At 42.8% G+C, this 16,663-nt stretch overlaps 1 protein-coding gene across 1 annotated transcript; it reads right to left on the bottom strand.

Annotated features, from left to right (window-relative positions):
- Positions 1-15,653: 15,653 nt before the first annotated feature.
- On the bottom strand, positions 15,654-16,199 carry LOC141630720 (uncharacterized). The gene has a single exon (XM_074443486.1). The coding sequence runs from the start codon at positions 16,197-16,199 to the stop codon at positions 15,654-15,656; it is 546 nt and encodes a 181-aa protein (XP_074299587.1).
- Between the last annotated feature and the right edge of the window lie 464 nt (positions 16,200-16,663).

Consider the following 16,663-nt stretch of genomic DNA (forward strand, 5'->3'; position numbering starts at 1 on the left):
GTCAAAACACGATATTCTATCTCGTTAGGGGTTAAAGTGACCTACTCTTTTTACCCTCGTATCGGGGGGTTAAATTATGTATGATTTGTGACGGAGTAATGATATAAATAAAGTAAAGGACAAAATAAGAGATAATGACACAGGGGATTTTGGTGACGCGAAAAACCCGATGTGGGAAACAACCGTGGGGAGAGTCGGTATCCCGCCAATATATCCACTAGGTAGTGGTTGGTAGGGCAGAGTACGGATCGGGTATTTGATCCAAAGTGCTAGTTCGAATCGAATATCCATATTAAAAATCCTGAAATTAGATATCCAATATGCAAACCAAATGTTTCGGATATCCAATATTCGGGTATCCAAAATAATCGGATCGGATGCGAATATCCATCGGATATCCATACTTTTGAATTTACATTAAATTAAGTTTGAAGCACGATTATATTCATAGTCTTACATGATGATTTTCTTTAGTATTCTTATTTCAATGTTCTCGACATAAAATTTAAGTACCACCTAGATATTTCTCTAATATTTTAAACATTAATTAAGTTGTTATATCAAATAAAATTTTATTTTCTCGAAATTATACTAGAAAACTATAGTTTCGGATCGGATCGGATATCCAAATGTTTTAATTCTAATATCCATATCCAAACCAAAACCAAAGATTTCGGATCAGATATCCAAACCAAACTTAACGATCGGATATCGGATATCCAAACATTCGGATCGGATACGGATCGGATATCCAAACTGGTTGGAGTACAAGATACAACATATTATGGATTGATCTTTCTTGGACAATGAGCTAGTATTTGTATGCTAATCGGCCGTCGATAACACATGGTATGTGGGACTTGGATTTATACAAGTTTGATTGTATACTTGGTACGTATTTATGGATTTGGTAAGGTTTTTAGTGTATTTGCAGAGTATTTGGTTATGATTGATGTTGGCCATGTTTATGAGACAATCAAGGATGTATGGTCATGTCCATATGACATATGATTGGATCGTATGACGAATGGTGAGATGATGGTGGGGTTAAGGGTACTCTTTGTACGTAGACTTAGGGCAAGCGTACGGCAGCGTCGGATGGATATTTGTACGTTAGGTTATTAACGTAGGTTTTGTGGTAGGCTTAGATGAATGAATATGGATCATTTCTCTTCCTTATTTCCTTGTATTTATAGTAAATAAACCCTAGCCTTGTTCTACTCCTTGTATGGCAAGTAATCGTGGTCCTATCATGCTTCTTTCCATAAACGATATCTCACGTTCTATTCTCCCTGATCTCCCTGAAATCTCCCTAATGATCTCCAACACGCGGGCCTCCCTTGGTCGTTGGTCTCTTTGGCCCAATTTACCAAATCGGCTCTGATGGGCCTAATCCTATGTTGGCCCGATTTGTATAAATTGACCCAAATAGCAGTATTTGGTCTTCTATCCGTATTTCTCTTCCTTCGGTCCATGGGCCCGACTCCCCTATGTATGGCATGGGTCCATTTGCTTAATTAATTACCCACTCGTCTCATGCCACGTAGCTTAGGCCAAATAGTGAATTTTGGCCCAAACAGTTTGCCCCTAATTTCGCTTCTCAGCTTCGTTGAGGAGGGAAATTAACTCTTCAAATTCTGCTTGCTATACATTATCATTTTGCTACCCTTCTGGATTCAGCCGTTGAGATTTTCTAGAACAAGATGTTATCTTCCTGCTGGAAGATGACACCGGAACTCTACCAGAGAAGGATGCTAGAACTCTGCTAGAATAGACCGCAAACTCTCTGCTAAAGGAGACTGCCGAAACTGTACTGGAGCATGCTGCTGAAACTCTGTTGGAATAAGATGTTGTCATCCCACTAGAAGATAGCATTAGAAGTCTGCGGGAGAAGGATGATTAAACTCCGCTGGAGCAAGCTGATGCCAGCCTGCTAAGTGTGACTCCTGATGGATACACTTGACATAACTCTGCATCCCTGTTTTGTACCAATAATTCGGGTGCCCTAATCTATTCGTTTCTATTGAACCATACTCTGTTGCTTTGGCAGACCGATTTCTGTCACTCCTTTATTCTGCTAATCTGCAACCCGATGTTCTGAAGATGCCGACTTGTAGATTTCTGCTAGCATATTATGCCAGCAAGCGGATTTCATGCGAATTTCTGTTGAAGGATGTTCAGCTCAACTTGGTGGACGGCAGGAATCTAATGATGGACGATGGATTCCTGAAGGCGGACACTGTTGGTTGTCGTTGGGAACCAGATGGCTGACTCTAGGAACCCGATGGCTGATATTAGGATCCTGCTGGCTGACGCTGGACACCAGATGGCTGACGTTGGGAACCAGGACGGTCGACCAGGCCGATGCTGGGAGGAGGCCGACTCACTGGAGACCGACGGTTGACCAGCCGGCCGATCTTTGGAACCAGACGATCGATCTTGGAACAGATGGTCGATTCGATTGCGACCAAAGTGCGGTTGATGTTTCGGGAACCGACGATCGATGTCGAAACCGGACGACGACGATTGGGTCAGATCTGGGACTAGGGACGACTGAGACCAGGGTGGCCGGTGCAACGATGAGGGAAGTTGGAACCGGACGATCGATTTGGAACAGACGGGTGATTTCGACGATCAGCGGTGATGGATGTTGAATCGACGATCGATTTGAAACCAGACGACCGATGTCGGGAACCAGACGGTGACAGTATTGATGTTGGAACAAACGATTGATGTTGAAACGGGGATGATCGATCGGATGGTGACTGGGGAGGAACCAGACATTGATGTTGGAATCCTTCTAGCGGATGACAGGGAGCAGATGCCTGACACTAAGGACCTGGTGGCAGATGCTGTGATCTTGCTGGTAGATCCTGGGGAGCAGATGCCTGACACAGAAATCTTGCTGACAACTGCTCAGGAGGAATAGTTTCCACCTGCCCTTACCATTATGTTATCTGGTCACCAAGGGTGAGTCTGGTAGTTGGCACAAGTTTATTGTGCACTTGTCATGTAGGTGATACCTGCAAAATGTTAGTAATGCAATGGATGTGCATGCGAGGACCCTCTAATGTATGATAGGGGCTATAGTATGATGTGAATACAATGTCAATCATGCCTATATATTTTGCCTTTTTCTGCGGGGACAAGACATGTTTTGAATGATGATAAATATATCTGCCCCTGGCCAGGGGGTAGGAGTAAGTGTTAAGTCATTGTAGGACGTACCTTAGGTAAGTTTATCGTCGTTCTAGGACCGTTGAAATGCTCTGGGAAGTTGACTTTGCAAGGTGCAAGTCCTTTTTAGTATTTTTTGTTACCTTATCTGTCCACTGACAGAATTTGGGTGCGTAATGAGTAGCCGTGTCAGCTTTGGGAGCCAATTTAGACTTTCAGGAGGTTTGTCGTGTCTACCCGGGGGCAGATTTAAACTGGAGGTGGCCGTATCAACCCAAGGGGTTGATTTAGACCTGTCGTGTCAACCCAGGGGGCTGATTTACACTTAGCTAGCTGTCGTGTCAGCCCATTGGCCGATTTAGACATATGCCGCATTCTGACTACTTAACCTTGTTCAAGACGCAAGGTGTGTTCATCAAGTTTAAAGCCAACAGGGGTGTACTTAGGCAAGTTTATCGTCATTCTAGGACCGATGGAACGTTGCAGGATCCTGGTTATTAAGAAATCCCTACGCTCCTTATGCATGTCTTGGTGGTTGTACACCTTCAAGGACTTGTATGCCTGTTTAGGTGGTTGTACACCTTCAAGGGCTTGTATGCCTGTCTAGGTGGTTGTACACCTTCAAGGGCTTGTTTTCGCATGCATGCTGGGGCCCTATGCCTGTCTAGGTGGTTGTACACCTTCAAGGGCTTGTGTGCCTGTTTAAGTGGTTGTACACCTTCAAGGACTTGTACGCCTGTTTAGGTGGTTTTACACCTTCAAGGGATGGTACGCCTGTTTAGGTGGTTGTACACCATCATGGGATTGTATGCCTGTTTAGATGGTTGTACACCTTCAAGGTAAATGTAATGTCCTTAGCTGATTTGTTTTGCCAGGTCATCTTCACCTGGTTCTGTTTCTCCTTTCATACATTCATACCTGTGGGTGGGAACCAGAACCTCTGGTGGTATTACTGCCTTTCCTCCGAACAAGAGGCTGAAGGGTTTTTTAACTGTTCTTTGAGTTTCTGCCCCCAGTTTCTTCTAGCTTTTCATTTCGGATTCTCAATAGTGAGTCAGCTTGTCCATTGGACTGCTTGTTTCTGGCTACCATGCGGAATATATATTATCTGCCCCCTGCATGGTTTTCACAGCTTGGGTGTGGAGGACATGCACTTCTGCTTGTCATTTATTATTTCATGTTCCGATTCCCAAGGAAACTTGCTGGTGGCAGCATGTATTGCTGTGATTTTTCGCTTTAGGAATCTGATCTAAGAATGTGTACTGCCGCTGCCTGTTTCCTGTATATTCAGGGTGCTAGGAACTTTTATGTACTGCCAGATGTCGGGCAGATGTTGGGGATCAGACGTCAGAAATTGGGATCCTGTTGAGGACCAGACACCTGGCACTAGGATCCTGCTAGCAGAGCGATCTGATCTGCCGCCTAGGTGGCCTGATCTGCACGCGAGAAGGCTATTTCAGCAGGCAGAAAGTTTGTTGCCGGAGCGACTTGTCCTGCTTGCTGGGAGGCCTGATCTGCACGCGAGAAGGCTGTTTGTGCCAGCAGAAAGTTTGCTGTAGGCAGCTTTCTGCGCCCAGCATTTCGCAGGAGGACGCTACATTCGATGTGGGGGAAGAGTGAGAGGTTCTGGAGCCCGTGTGAGCACTTCTGCTGTCAGGAGAATTTAATGACGGTCCTACAACTCTACAAGAAATATTTCTGCTAGGGCTGGCATATGGCATAGCCAACGACTCTCCAACGATCAAGGCAGTAGTTATACAGAATATAAATAAAGTAATGAGATCACGAATTGATGAGCTACCTTAGGAGCGGCGTATGTGCCTATGGATAAGAATCTTCTTTCTTTTGTTTATCGCTAATCGTAGCATATAAAATTATCAGTGTGGTTAATAAGATACCTGGCTTGAATTTTCCCCCAGGGTTATGAGGGCGTCTGCAACAAGGTTTTGGTTAGCGAACAGGGACCTGCCTGGTTTCCGATCTTTTCAGGTGTCCGACTTTTCCAGATGTCAGATTGTCAGGCGCCGGACTTTCAGGTGTCTGACTTTAGGCGTCAGGCTTTCAGGTGTCCAGACTTTAGGCGTCAGACCTTCAGGGCTGCTGCATGCTTGGATGATCAGGTGCCTCGCTTTCTCAGGTACTTGTCCTGCTTCCCTCGTAGGTACCAGGCCTACTCATGTTCCCCTTATATTGGTGGCCCTACCGGTGCGCTATGTCCAACTATAGTTCCCCTGTCTCCCTCTAGGTTGAGGGTGCTTTTATCCACCTAGGTCTGAGGTGTTGGACTAAAGTTGGGTACAAAGTCTACCATGGTTTGTGACTTAATGGTGTCCGAGGTTCGGATTTCATGTTGTAAGCACTTAGATGTGTCGTTCAATTGGTCATCCCTCTTGATATCTATGGTTTACTCATAATGGCTTTCTAGGGGGTAGTTAGTTAGCACATGGACATTACTAGACTAAAAATAAGAACGCAATTTATAGAAGGCTATAACGTGTGCAAGAACCAGTTTTTCAAGTGATCTGTACCTGGTCTTTGCAGGATGCAATGACTTACTGAAATAATATTCTGGCTTGCAACATGACATCGGCTGTTGTCTCGGTAACTGATAGGTATGGGGACCAGGATTCTCCTGGTTCTGGTTTGGACATTAGAGGTGGCGCGCTCCGATAGTGTTTCAGTTACGTGAAAGTGTTTCATGCTCCTACACCCAATCGAGCGTTTGGCGCCTCCCAAGTATGCCGTAAGATAACCTGCATTTGCCCTCTTCTGTCTTTTAAGTGATGCTCCCTGTCCAAGCTGCTGCTAAATTCTGGCTGCCTGGGTTGCTATGACAGCTAATATAGGCTGTCATTATGGTGTCTGCTGACTGCTTTCTGACTTTTTCCTGATGACTGCTTCCTGCCTCCTCAATTTTCGACTTTGCTCCCTCCTGCATCCTGCCCCCTACTTCCTGCTTCCTGAATTTACGATTCTAGTTCCTCATGCTTCCTGAATTTGAGAGGAGGCAGATGACCGAGACTTCTTTATTCTGCTAGATCTCAGCGTGCTGGGGACCTGATTCTAGATGCTGAAGAGATTAGCTCTCCTTAAATGTTGCTGAGGCTGCTGATGTCTCCGAGCCAGAGCTAGTTACTGCAAGAAGAGATAAAGTAGAGCTGGATGGTGGAGCTGGTATTACAGCTGCTGAGGAATGGATCTTTTAGATAGATCTCTTCCCTAACTTGTTCGGACTTTTGTTTGTCATTTTTCGGGCTTGACCCTTTCTGTTTTTCTTTGTTTCATTTTTGTGATGTTTCTCGAGTTCTAGCCCGGTTAGGATACTCGTCGTACAAACTGATTACTGCTGGCTGCCGACCCTATGAGGGTGACAGTTGCCTGGAGTGACTGAGGTCAGTATTCTGATAATTTTTGTCTTGGCTGGGTCCAGCCTGCTGGCTATATTTTGTCTGGTTCCTGATTTGTGGAGCCTATTTTACTGGACCTTGCCCCCACGTGATAGCAGGTGGCCCAGGTTACCCTGTTCGTATTGAAAACTCTCTAGCTGTAATTATTCGTCTTACGGTGCTGCTGATCATGTTCCTTAGCTTTTGGAGTTGCCACCCCACCAGGTTTACAAGTCCTGCAAGAGGGTTAATGACAGATGGAACAATACTAAAGGTGTTACCTCCGCGATGACATTCCTGTAGAGATTTGTTCTCCGGGGTTACTGACTACTGGAGTTGGGCGACAATGGCTCCAGATTGTCATTCTGATTCCTGATGGCTAAAATTCCTGCATTTGAGGAGATTTTTAGCTTTAACAGAATCAAAAGATAAGGTGTTACCTGACGTAGCCTGCAGTCTGATCAGCATGAAGGGTGGTTGTATGTTGGGCCTCCAGGTTGTAGTCCGGTGACTAGCTCCTCAGGGGTCTGTCTATCTGAGCCATAGATTCTTGAGGTCCTAATTTACCAGTTGGCTTGATATGTTTTAGTCTGTGACCCTGTACTGAACATTCCTGCTAGTCCACCTGATGTCTGTACACTAACTGCTGGTACACTAATGCTGATTTCTGGTGGATTGATCATTCCTGCTCTAACAGAGGCTGGTGGAACTTTAGGAACCAGATCTGCTGTAGGACTCTAGAGGAACTCTAGGGAGTAGTTCTGCTACAAGCGTCTGGATGAATTCTGGGACCAGATCTACTAACAGACTCTGGCGTCTGAAGGAAGTTCTGCTGCCAGGTTTGCTTCCTGACTCAGGCGTCTGAAGAAATTTCAGGGGCCAGATCTGTTGCAGGTCTCTGGTAGGATTTCAGGAAGCTGATTTGCTGCTGGCTTCCGGATAACTTTCGGGGAGCAGATCTACTACTGACTTCTGGAAGATCCCAGGGAGCATATCTACTGCGAGACTTCTGGCGGATCATAGGAAGCTGATCTGCTGCTGGCTTCCAGATAACTTCCAAAGAGCAGATCTACTACCGACTCCATAAATAGCAATGAGATCTTGCTCGCTAGCAGACATGGCACCGGAGATTAACTTGATGACAACTTGGCTATAGAAATCAATCACCATGCCCCATGGTGGGCGCCAAAACTGTTTTGGTAAAAAACTGTCAAAACACGATATTCTATCTCGTTAGGGGTTAAAGTGACCTACTCTTTTTAGCCTCGTATCAGGGGGTTAATTTATGTATGATTTGTGACGGAGTAATGATATAAATAAAGTAAAGGACAAAATAAGAGATAATGACACAGGAGATTTTGGTGACGCGGAAAACCCGATGTGGGAAACAACCGCGGGGGGAGTCGGTATCCCGCCAATATATCCACTATGTAATTGTTGGAGTACAAGATACAACATATTATGGATTGATCTTTCTTGGACAATGAGCTAGTATTTGTATGCTAATCGGCCGTCGATAACACATGGTATGTGGGACTTGGATTTATACAAGTTTGATTGTATACTTGGTACGTATTTATGGATTTGGTAAGGTTTTTAGTGTATTTGCAGAGTATTTGGTTATGATTGATGTTGGCCATGTTTATGAGACAATCAAGGATGTATGGTAATGTCCATATGACATATGATTGGATCGTATGACGAATGGTGAGATGATGGTGGGGGTTAAGGGTACTCTTTGTACGTAGACTTAGGGCAAGCGTACGGCAGCGTCGGATGAATATGGATCCCTTCTCTTCCTTACTTCCTTGTATTTATAGTGAATAAACCCTAGCCTTGTTCTACTCCTTGTATGGCAAGTAATCGTGGTCCTACCATGCTTCTTTCCATAAACGATATCTCACGTTCTATTCTCCCTGATCTCCCTGAAATCTCCCTGATGATCTCCAACACGCGGGCCTCCCTTGGCCGTTGGTCTCTTTGGCCCAATTTACCAAATCGGCTCTGATGGGCCTAATCCTATCTTGGCCCGATATGTATAAATTAACCCAAATAGCAGTATTTGGTCTTCTATCCGTATTTCTCTTCCTTCGGTCCATGGGCCCGACTCCCCTATGTATGACATGGGTCCATTTGCATATTTAATTACCCACTCGTCTCATGCCACGTAGCTTAGGCCAAATAGTGAATTTTGGCCCAAACATCTACAAGTACAGAACCTACTCGATCGAGTTCTGACGTTCCAGAACCCAACTTAAGACGCCCGACAACCAACTGGGCCGAGTAAGCCCTACTCGACCGAGTTACCTGCAACTAGAAACCTGTGGTATTACAGAAGCGGTTTTGTAGGATATTATTTTGAAATTTGTAATTTTAAAATACGTATGTACCTTTAAAAGAACAAAAAAACAGATTCGAAATCACACATTAACAAGACAAAATTTTAAATACGAAAACTGAAAAAAATATATAACAAGACGAATTTTAATGAGACGAGATTTGTAAAAATATAAAACAAGACAGTATAATAACAAGACGAGATTTGAAATACGAAATTTAAAATATATAGCAAGACGATATCTAGGACAAAGGAAATGTGACAAAAAAAGCCTGTAACTATAGATCTGGAAAGGAAAACAAACAAATCAAAAGTAAGAGAGAAAGACTAACATCCCGCCATCTTCAACCCTCACCACAACCAGCAACAACCACAAAACGACAACACCCTAGACAACAAGACAAAGGGAGGTGCCGTTAGTGTGTCGTCGTGGCTGCGTGAGATGGAGGTGTGAGATGGCGGCGTGAGAAGGTGTCACGAGATATGGATATTAGGTTGTTGAGTCGTTGTTGGCGTTGGTTGAAGTACAGTGAAATGGTTGGTTGTTGGGTGGTGTTGTTGCTGGGGGTTGTCATGGGGTGTGGTCGGAGAGAAGAGGAGTCGGTGGTGGTGGTGTTGTTGTTGCTGTCGTGAGGTGTTGTGGTGGTGTGTGGCGGTATTGATGACGGGGGTAGAAGGTGGTTGTGGTTTCAGATCTGAAAAGAAGAGAGGAGAAGGATGTCGGTGTTGGTGGCGGGCGGTGGCGAGGGTGGTGGGTGTTGAAGCTGAAGTAGAGGACAACTGGTGGTTGGAGAAGAAAGGGGAAGAGGATGAGGTGCATGGAGGATGAGATGCGCGGTGGTGTTATTGTCGCGGTGGTAGGGGCTGTTGGTGTAGGTGGTAGATCTGGTGTTGGGGAGGGTGGTTGTGGCCGTCGGAGGAGTGGTGGTTATATGTGGTGGTGGGTCGTGGGGTTGGAGGGTGAGTAAGAGAGGGTTTTTTTTTGATTTATTTGGTTTTTAGTGAGAGATGAGGAGTGAATATTGTGAGATGAGAGATAAATGAGTGGAAAAATAAATTATATATAGTGAGTTAGTTATTAATTAGGGGAATTAGTGATTGTAGAGAGAGATGTGGTTAAATTATCTAATTAATGACCTTTGATCTCATCCCTCCATTTTCCTCATCCAACGGCTCTAAATAGAACTCATGGACTCACAATTAGAAGAAGGACTCACATGAACTTTTATATATATATATATATATATATATATATATATATATATATATATATATATATATATATATATATATATATATATATATAGAATCAGGATCCCATGCGACCTAATCAACCACCACAACCTGTCACAACCGCCGACCACCCACCACCTGTCATAACCGCCGCCCTGACTACGACTACTCTGAAGACAGCCGTACTTATGAGTTACGACTGTTGGTGACACTGCTCACATTCGCAAGCACACTTGTACCACCAAAATCTGCCTTCTCCTCTATTCTCGTACGCCGACGACAAGACAACAACGCCATTTGATAAACTGAGAAAACAGAATTGGGAAGGATTGGTTGTAAGCCTAATTAAATTGATAATCAAAACGTTGTACATAGTTAGGATTATATATAACTCCTCTAACCAAAATAGTCAAAACTACTCTAAATATCCTCCTACAAATAAGGTAACAAATAAGAGAATAATATAGAGAATAATATCTACAAACAAATATATCCCATATATTATGTGAATATGGTTGATATATTTCCACACTTCCCCTTAAGTTGAAGCATCGGGTGACCGAATGCCGAACTTACACTTTTGATAGTCGAACGCTTCTCCACCAAGTGTCTTAGTAAATAGGTCCGCTATCTGTTCTTTACTTCTAACATGACTTTTTGCAATGGTTTTGTTGACCAAATTGATACGTGCTTTTTATATAGTCTTTTTAACCTTTTTCAGCACCTATTTCTATGCATTTTTATACTGTTTTTATAGTATTTTGCCCCGAATTGGCTACTTTGGTTCGTTTTGTCCATTTTGTAGAAATGAACGCAAAAGTAGTGGAATCGTACTCTTTTTCGTCCTTTTTGCATGCATTTAGAGGAGACGGGATTTTCCAGAGTGAGATACTACGTTTGGAAGCGTCATGGCACGGATTACGAGGCATTTAGGGGCGGACTTGAGCTGAAATGAAGTCAAAGTACTCGATCGAGCACTTCTACCACTCGATCGAGTGGTTTTCACGTCCCAGGGTGGTCGATCGAGTGGTTTTCCACTTGATCCTTAGCTTGCAGAAAGACCAGTTACTCGATCGAGTAACTTTCTACTCGATCGAGTAGATTTGCTGAGGTGTTTGCTCGATCGAGTGGTTTTAATCCACTCGATCGAGTGGTTTTAATCCACTCGATCGAGTGGTTTCGTTGATTATGGGCTTTAATTAGCCCGTGTTATGTTTTAATTCCGCAAAACTTATTTACTCTTCCTATTTAAACCTACATTAGTTAGGTTATTAGTATCAGATTTACTTACTACATAGTTTTTTTTTTTTTCAAACTTTACTGCGTAAACCATTCCTCTTCACTGTAACCTTGTTCTTGGGATTGCTTTTGCTCGGATTTTGTTCTTTACACCGGAATTCGCTTGATTGTAATTCCTTTCTCTTCTCTTTATAATAATTAATCTTTTGTTCGCTTTAATTCTTCATTTCATTGCAATTATTCTTTTGCCCTAATTCTCTTTTATGCTTTTTAATTGTTATTTCATTATGTTTACTGCTGGAATATTATCTGCTGTTAGTTTAATTAGCGGCATGAGCAGCTAAACCCCTTTCATGTTGGGATTAGGGGATCTGCGATAGGAAAGTGACGATGTAGTAGATGAAACAGATGAATTAATTACAAGACTCTGTCACTATAGCAATTTAATTGTATTTATTCGACTTAGTTGAGTGCACACTTCTGAGTTAACCTTTAATCTGGCTAAAATTAATCCTAGATCGAAAGATTGGACTAAATAGGCCTGCTATGAACAGTAGAGTACCCTGACGAGAATGAAAGTTAAGTTAGTGGTATTTTAGGATAGAAAGTGGACCGAAAGGACCTTTCAACATCCGTCTTACATTAATTCGTCTGAGTCATTTACAGCTGAGTCACTAGACTACCGTAGTGAACCGAAATCCTGACATGTCCCTCTCTATCTGATAGTTTTATCCTTATTTCTCTGTTTTTATTGCTCTTGCCTTTATTTCTCTTTCCTTCAAAACTCGTAGTTTAGACAACAAATCAAACAACCCCCCCCCCCCCCATTTGTGACCAAATAGACGGACTACTACAAATATCTTGCCTCCCTGTGGAGATCGACCTGACTTCCCTAGCTATATAGTTAGTTTAGTTAGTTTATTTTTGACAGGTACACGACAGACGTGTCACAAATGTTGACGAATAAAATGACAGTCAACTTCAATATATTTCGTGCAATCATGAAAGACCGGGTTTTTGGCTATGTTTAATGCCGAGTTATTGTTGCACAAAATTCTCATAGGATGAACCTGAATAATGCCGACTGAATTGAGGAAAGATTTTAGCCAAATAAGTTCACTCGTGACTGCCGCCATGGCTCTATATTCGGCCTCGGCCGTTGACTTGGCAACCGTCTATTGTTTTTTAACCTTCCAGAAAATTAGTGTGTGCCCTAATGAAACGAAGTACCCGGTTAGTGATCGTCTCGTCAAAGGACAATGCGCATAATCGGAATCCGAATAACCAGTGAGCATAAAAACCGTGTCTGTGTCCATGACTATGTCGTTTCCTGGATTTCCCTTTAAATACCGAATGATCCTAAGTGTAGCTTCCCAACGTTCTTTACGCGGTGCTTGGACGAATTGGGAAAGGGTATGTACCGCATATAATAAATCTGGGCGAGTAATTGTGAGATAGACTAATCGTCCCACTAACCTCCGATACACCATTGGATCTTTGAGCAGCTGACCAGAGGCCAAAGAAAGCTCGTGGTTCTGCATAATGTGAGTATTAATAGGCTTTTCCCCTTCCAGCTTGGCTTCTTTAATTATTTCCATTGCGTATTTTTGTTGCCAAAGAAATAATCCCTTCACTCCGTGTGCCACTTCTATCCCCAAAAAATATGTTGACTGACCGAGATTTTTAATGCCAAATTTATGATCAAGGAAATTCTTCAAACTGTTACTTGCTTTGACATTGTTGCTCACGATGATCATGTCATCCACGTAGACTAATAAACAAAGGAATGAACCGGCTGCTTGCATTGTAAATAAAGAGTAGTCTGCTAATGATTGAGTAAAACCATATCCCTTTAATGCATCCGTCAATTTTGCAAACCAATTTCTTGAAGCTTGTTTCAACCCATACAAAGATTTTAAGAGTCGACACACTTTACCTTTGTCGGCTGTTTGGAATCCTTGTGGTAGTCTCATGTACACTTCTTCACTCAAATCACCATGAAGAAAAGCATTGTTAACGTCTAATTGCTCAATATTCCACTTTTTAGTCACGACAACAGCCAATAGGAGCCGCACACTCGTCATTTTAGCCACCGGTGCAAACGTTTCATGATAATACACTACCTCTATTTGAGTGTAACCTTGGGCAACCAAGCGAGCCTTATACCGTTCTATGCTTCCGTCCGCCTTATGCTTGACTTTGTAGATCCATTTACACCCAATTTGTCGTTTACCTTTTGGTAAGTCGACGACTTTCCAAGTCCCATTTTTTTCCAGTGCTGCAATTTCAGTCTCCATAGCTTTCTTCAATTCATCATGCTTCATTGCTTCATAATAATTTCGCGGTTCTCGAACCGCATCAATGGCTCCAACGAAATTTCTGTGAGACATCAAAAAACAACTACTTGTGACATAATTAATTATTGAATAACGAGTACCTTTCCTATATGACGAAGATTGAGACGGGTGAGTTGCGCTTGGTGATATGACACGAGTTGATTTGCACACATAATCCTTTTTCCATGCGGGCTCAAATTTTTGCCGCTCTCCTCGACCAAGCCTCGTTTCCGCAATTTCTATCTCACTCTCCCCCTCAACTACAGCACCGGGAACTCCGTGCACAATAGAATTTATTGTGTCGGCATTGTCTATTTCCTGCTCTGTTACGCCTCCCGAGGAACACCTTGTGTCCGTTGTTTCTGAATTTTGGTTCAAAACAGGGTCGTGGTGTGGTGGGTTAAACGTAAGGTCCAAGGCAGGTTCAGGTACATCATCAGTATGTGTGTGCGGGTTTGCGCCTGATGTTCTAGTCAAATCCAAATAGGGAAAGACATTTTCATAAAACTGCACATCTCTCGAAACAAATTGATGGTTTGTTTTTAAGTCAAACATGCGCCATCCCTTTTGAGTCTTTGGGTAACCTATAAAAAGGCAGCGAGTTCCTCGTTCTTTAAATTTATCTTTTGGTCTTTGCTTATTATGAGCATAAGCAAGGCAACCTAAGACACGTAAATTATCAAGACTAGCTGCGTGACTGTGAAGTAACTCGTATGGTGTTCGGCCATCCAAGACTTTAGTAGGTGTTCGATTGATGAGATAAGCAGCTGTTAAAACACACTCTCCCCAAAATTCGATAGGTAAGTTGGCTTGGAAACGAAGTCCCCTTGCCTTCTCTAAGAGGTGTCTATGTTTTCGCTCTACCCGTCAATTTTGTTGAGGGGTGTGAATGATACTAGCTTGGAATAACATACCATTTTCATTGTAGAAATGCTTTAATGGTCCCGAAAGAAATTCATTTCCATTATCGCTCTGGACGATATTAACTTGCTTTCCAAATTGGGTGTGTACCATTTTACAAAAAAATTTCATCAAATCACAAACTTCCCCTTTGTCCTTCATAAGATGAACCCAAACACTCCTACTATGGTCATCTACGATAGTGAAGAAATAATGCGCCCCTGATAAAGTAGCGGTATAATATGGACCCCATATGTCACAATGAATTAAATGAAATAAAATATCATGCCGTTTATTTTTAACTGTAAAACTGGAACGAGTTTCTTAATTAAATTGCTTAAAAATGGAAAAATATGGCTTGAAGGATGTCCTAATATTCTATGCCATAGCCGACTTTCATTGACATTTACTCGAGCCACAACTTCGCCAACTCGTGTCAAAAAGTAAACTAAGTATCGAAGCTCACCCCGTCCAATACTGGTCCTGTATTATACAATAATTAGAGGTGAATGTCACGAAGCAATTATTTTCACGAATGAGTTGAGGAATAGAAATAAGGTGGCAGGTTAATGATGGAACGTATAAAACGTCCTTGAGCACGAAAGTTTTATTGAACACAACTTTCCCGTGTTCTCTTGCTATGATGGTGGAGCCATCCGGCAACCCTACATTAGACGGCGTGCCCTGCCACTGGGTATTAAGAAAATCTCGATGCCCCGTTATGTGATGTGAGGCACCACTATCTAGCATCCATTCATTTAAATTCACATGAGACATACCTGTTAAGTTTTCTTTACCTTCCGTCTGACTATTGAGTAGAGTCCTCAACTGTTCCATTTCCTCTGTTGTAAATTCCTTTTTGGATGCTTCACTTTCACCGGTCGTTGCAGCATTAACAACCTGGGGATTGTTTCCTGAACCTCTGCCGGCACGACCTCTACCACGGCCTCCACGTCTTCCCCTGCCACGACCTCTACCATTAATTCCTAGCTTCTCCCAGCAGTTTTCCACCGTATGGTACCATTTGTTACAATGGTTGCATTTCTAGGGCTCATATTCTTTCTGCTCGGATGAAGCAGCAATACCAGTGCCACACCCTCTCGATGCAGCACGAGCAGTCATGGCTACCTCGTTGGTTTGCTCCTCTCGAACACTAGTCATGGCTTTATGGCACTCTTCTCGCCAGATGATAGCATACACACGATTGAGGGAAGTCAAGTCATCATCCATTAACAAGTTGGAGCAAAGATTATCATATAAGGCAGTATTGAGCCCCATAATGAATTGATGTACTTTCTCCTCCTCTTTCTCCTTAAGAAATTCTACTCCGGCACCACAAGTACTTGCTGGAACATGGATATAAGTGGCTAACTCATCCCAAAGGGATTTCAGATGATTATAATAATCGACAACGAAACGGTTGCCCTGCTTGCACTCTACTAAATCACTTTTTAGTTGGTGAACACGGAGAGCATTACCGGCAGCATATCGCTCCTTGAGCTCTTTCCAAATCTCGACAACGATGCCAGAGAAGGCAATATTCTTGTGCAATTTTTCATCTATCACATTCCGCAACCAAGCCTTTATCATGGCGTTGCATTAACGCCAAGCCACGACTTCATATTATCCTCCTCGGATCCGTCGGGTTTCTTAACGGTGCCATCAATGAAGCCTAACTTATTTTTCGCGTCAAGCCCATTTTTCACCGCGTCAGCCCAGAGATCGTAGTTATCACCATTAAAAATTGTTTGAGTCAATTTGAGACTCGGATTATCTGATGGATAGAGGAATAGAGGGGATGACAGAGGAATGACCATGGTTTCGGATCCACTACCTTTTCCCTTTCCATCAGCAAAACCGAATTCTCCTCCGACTTTGGTCATTATAACGATTTGAAGTTGTGTAAAAAGAAGAGAAAGAAAAAAATTTGTAAGACGGATGCAAGGATCACACCTGCTTTGATAATACCATGATAAATTGAGAAAACAGAATTGGGAAGTATTGGCTGTAAGCCTAATTAAATTGATAATCAAAACGTTGTACAGGGTTAGGAT

The sequence above is a fragment of the Silene latifolia genome, chromosome Y (assembly GCF_048544455.1).
Source record: "Silene latifolia isolate original U9 population chromosome Y, ASM4854445v1, whole genome shotgun sequence".
NCBI classification, from domain to species: domain Eukaryota; kingdom Viridiplantae; phylum Streptophyta; class Magnoliopsida; order Caryophyllales; family Caryophyllaceae; genus Silene; species Silene latifolia.

Excerpts from the sequence above, each read along its gene's own strand:
- LOC141630720 (XM_074443486.1), bottom strand. The coding sequence starts at position 16,199 with ATGATAAAGGCTTGGTTGCGGAATGTGATAGATGAAAAATTGCACAAG.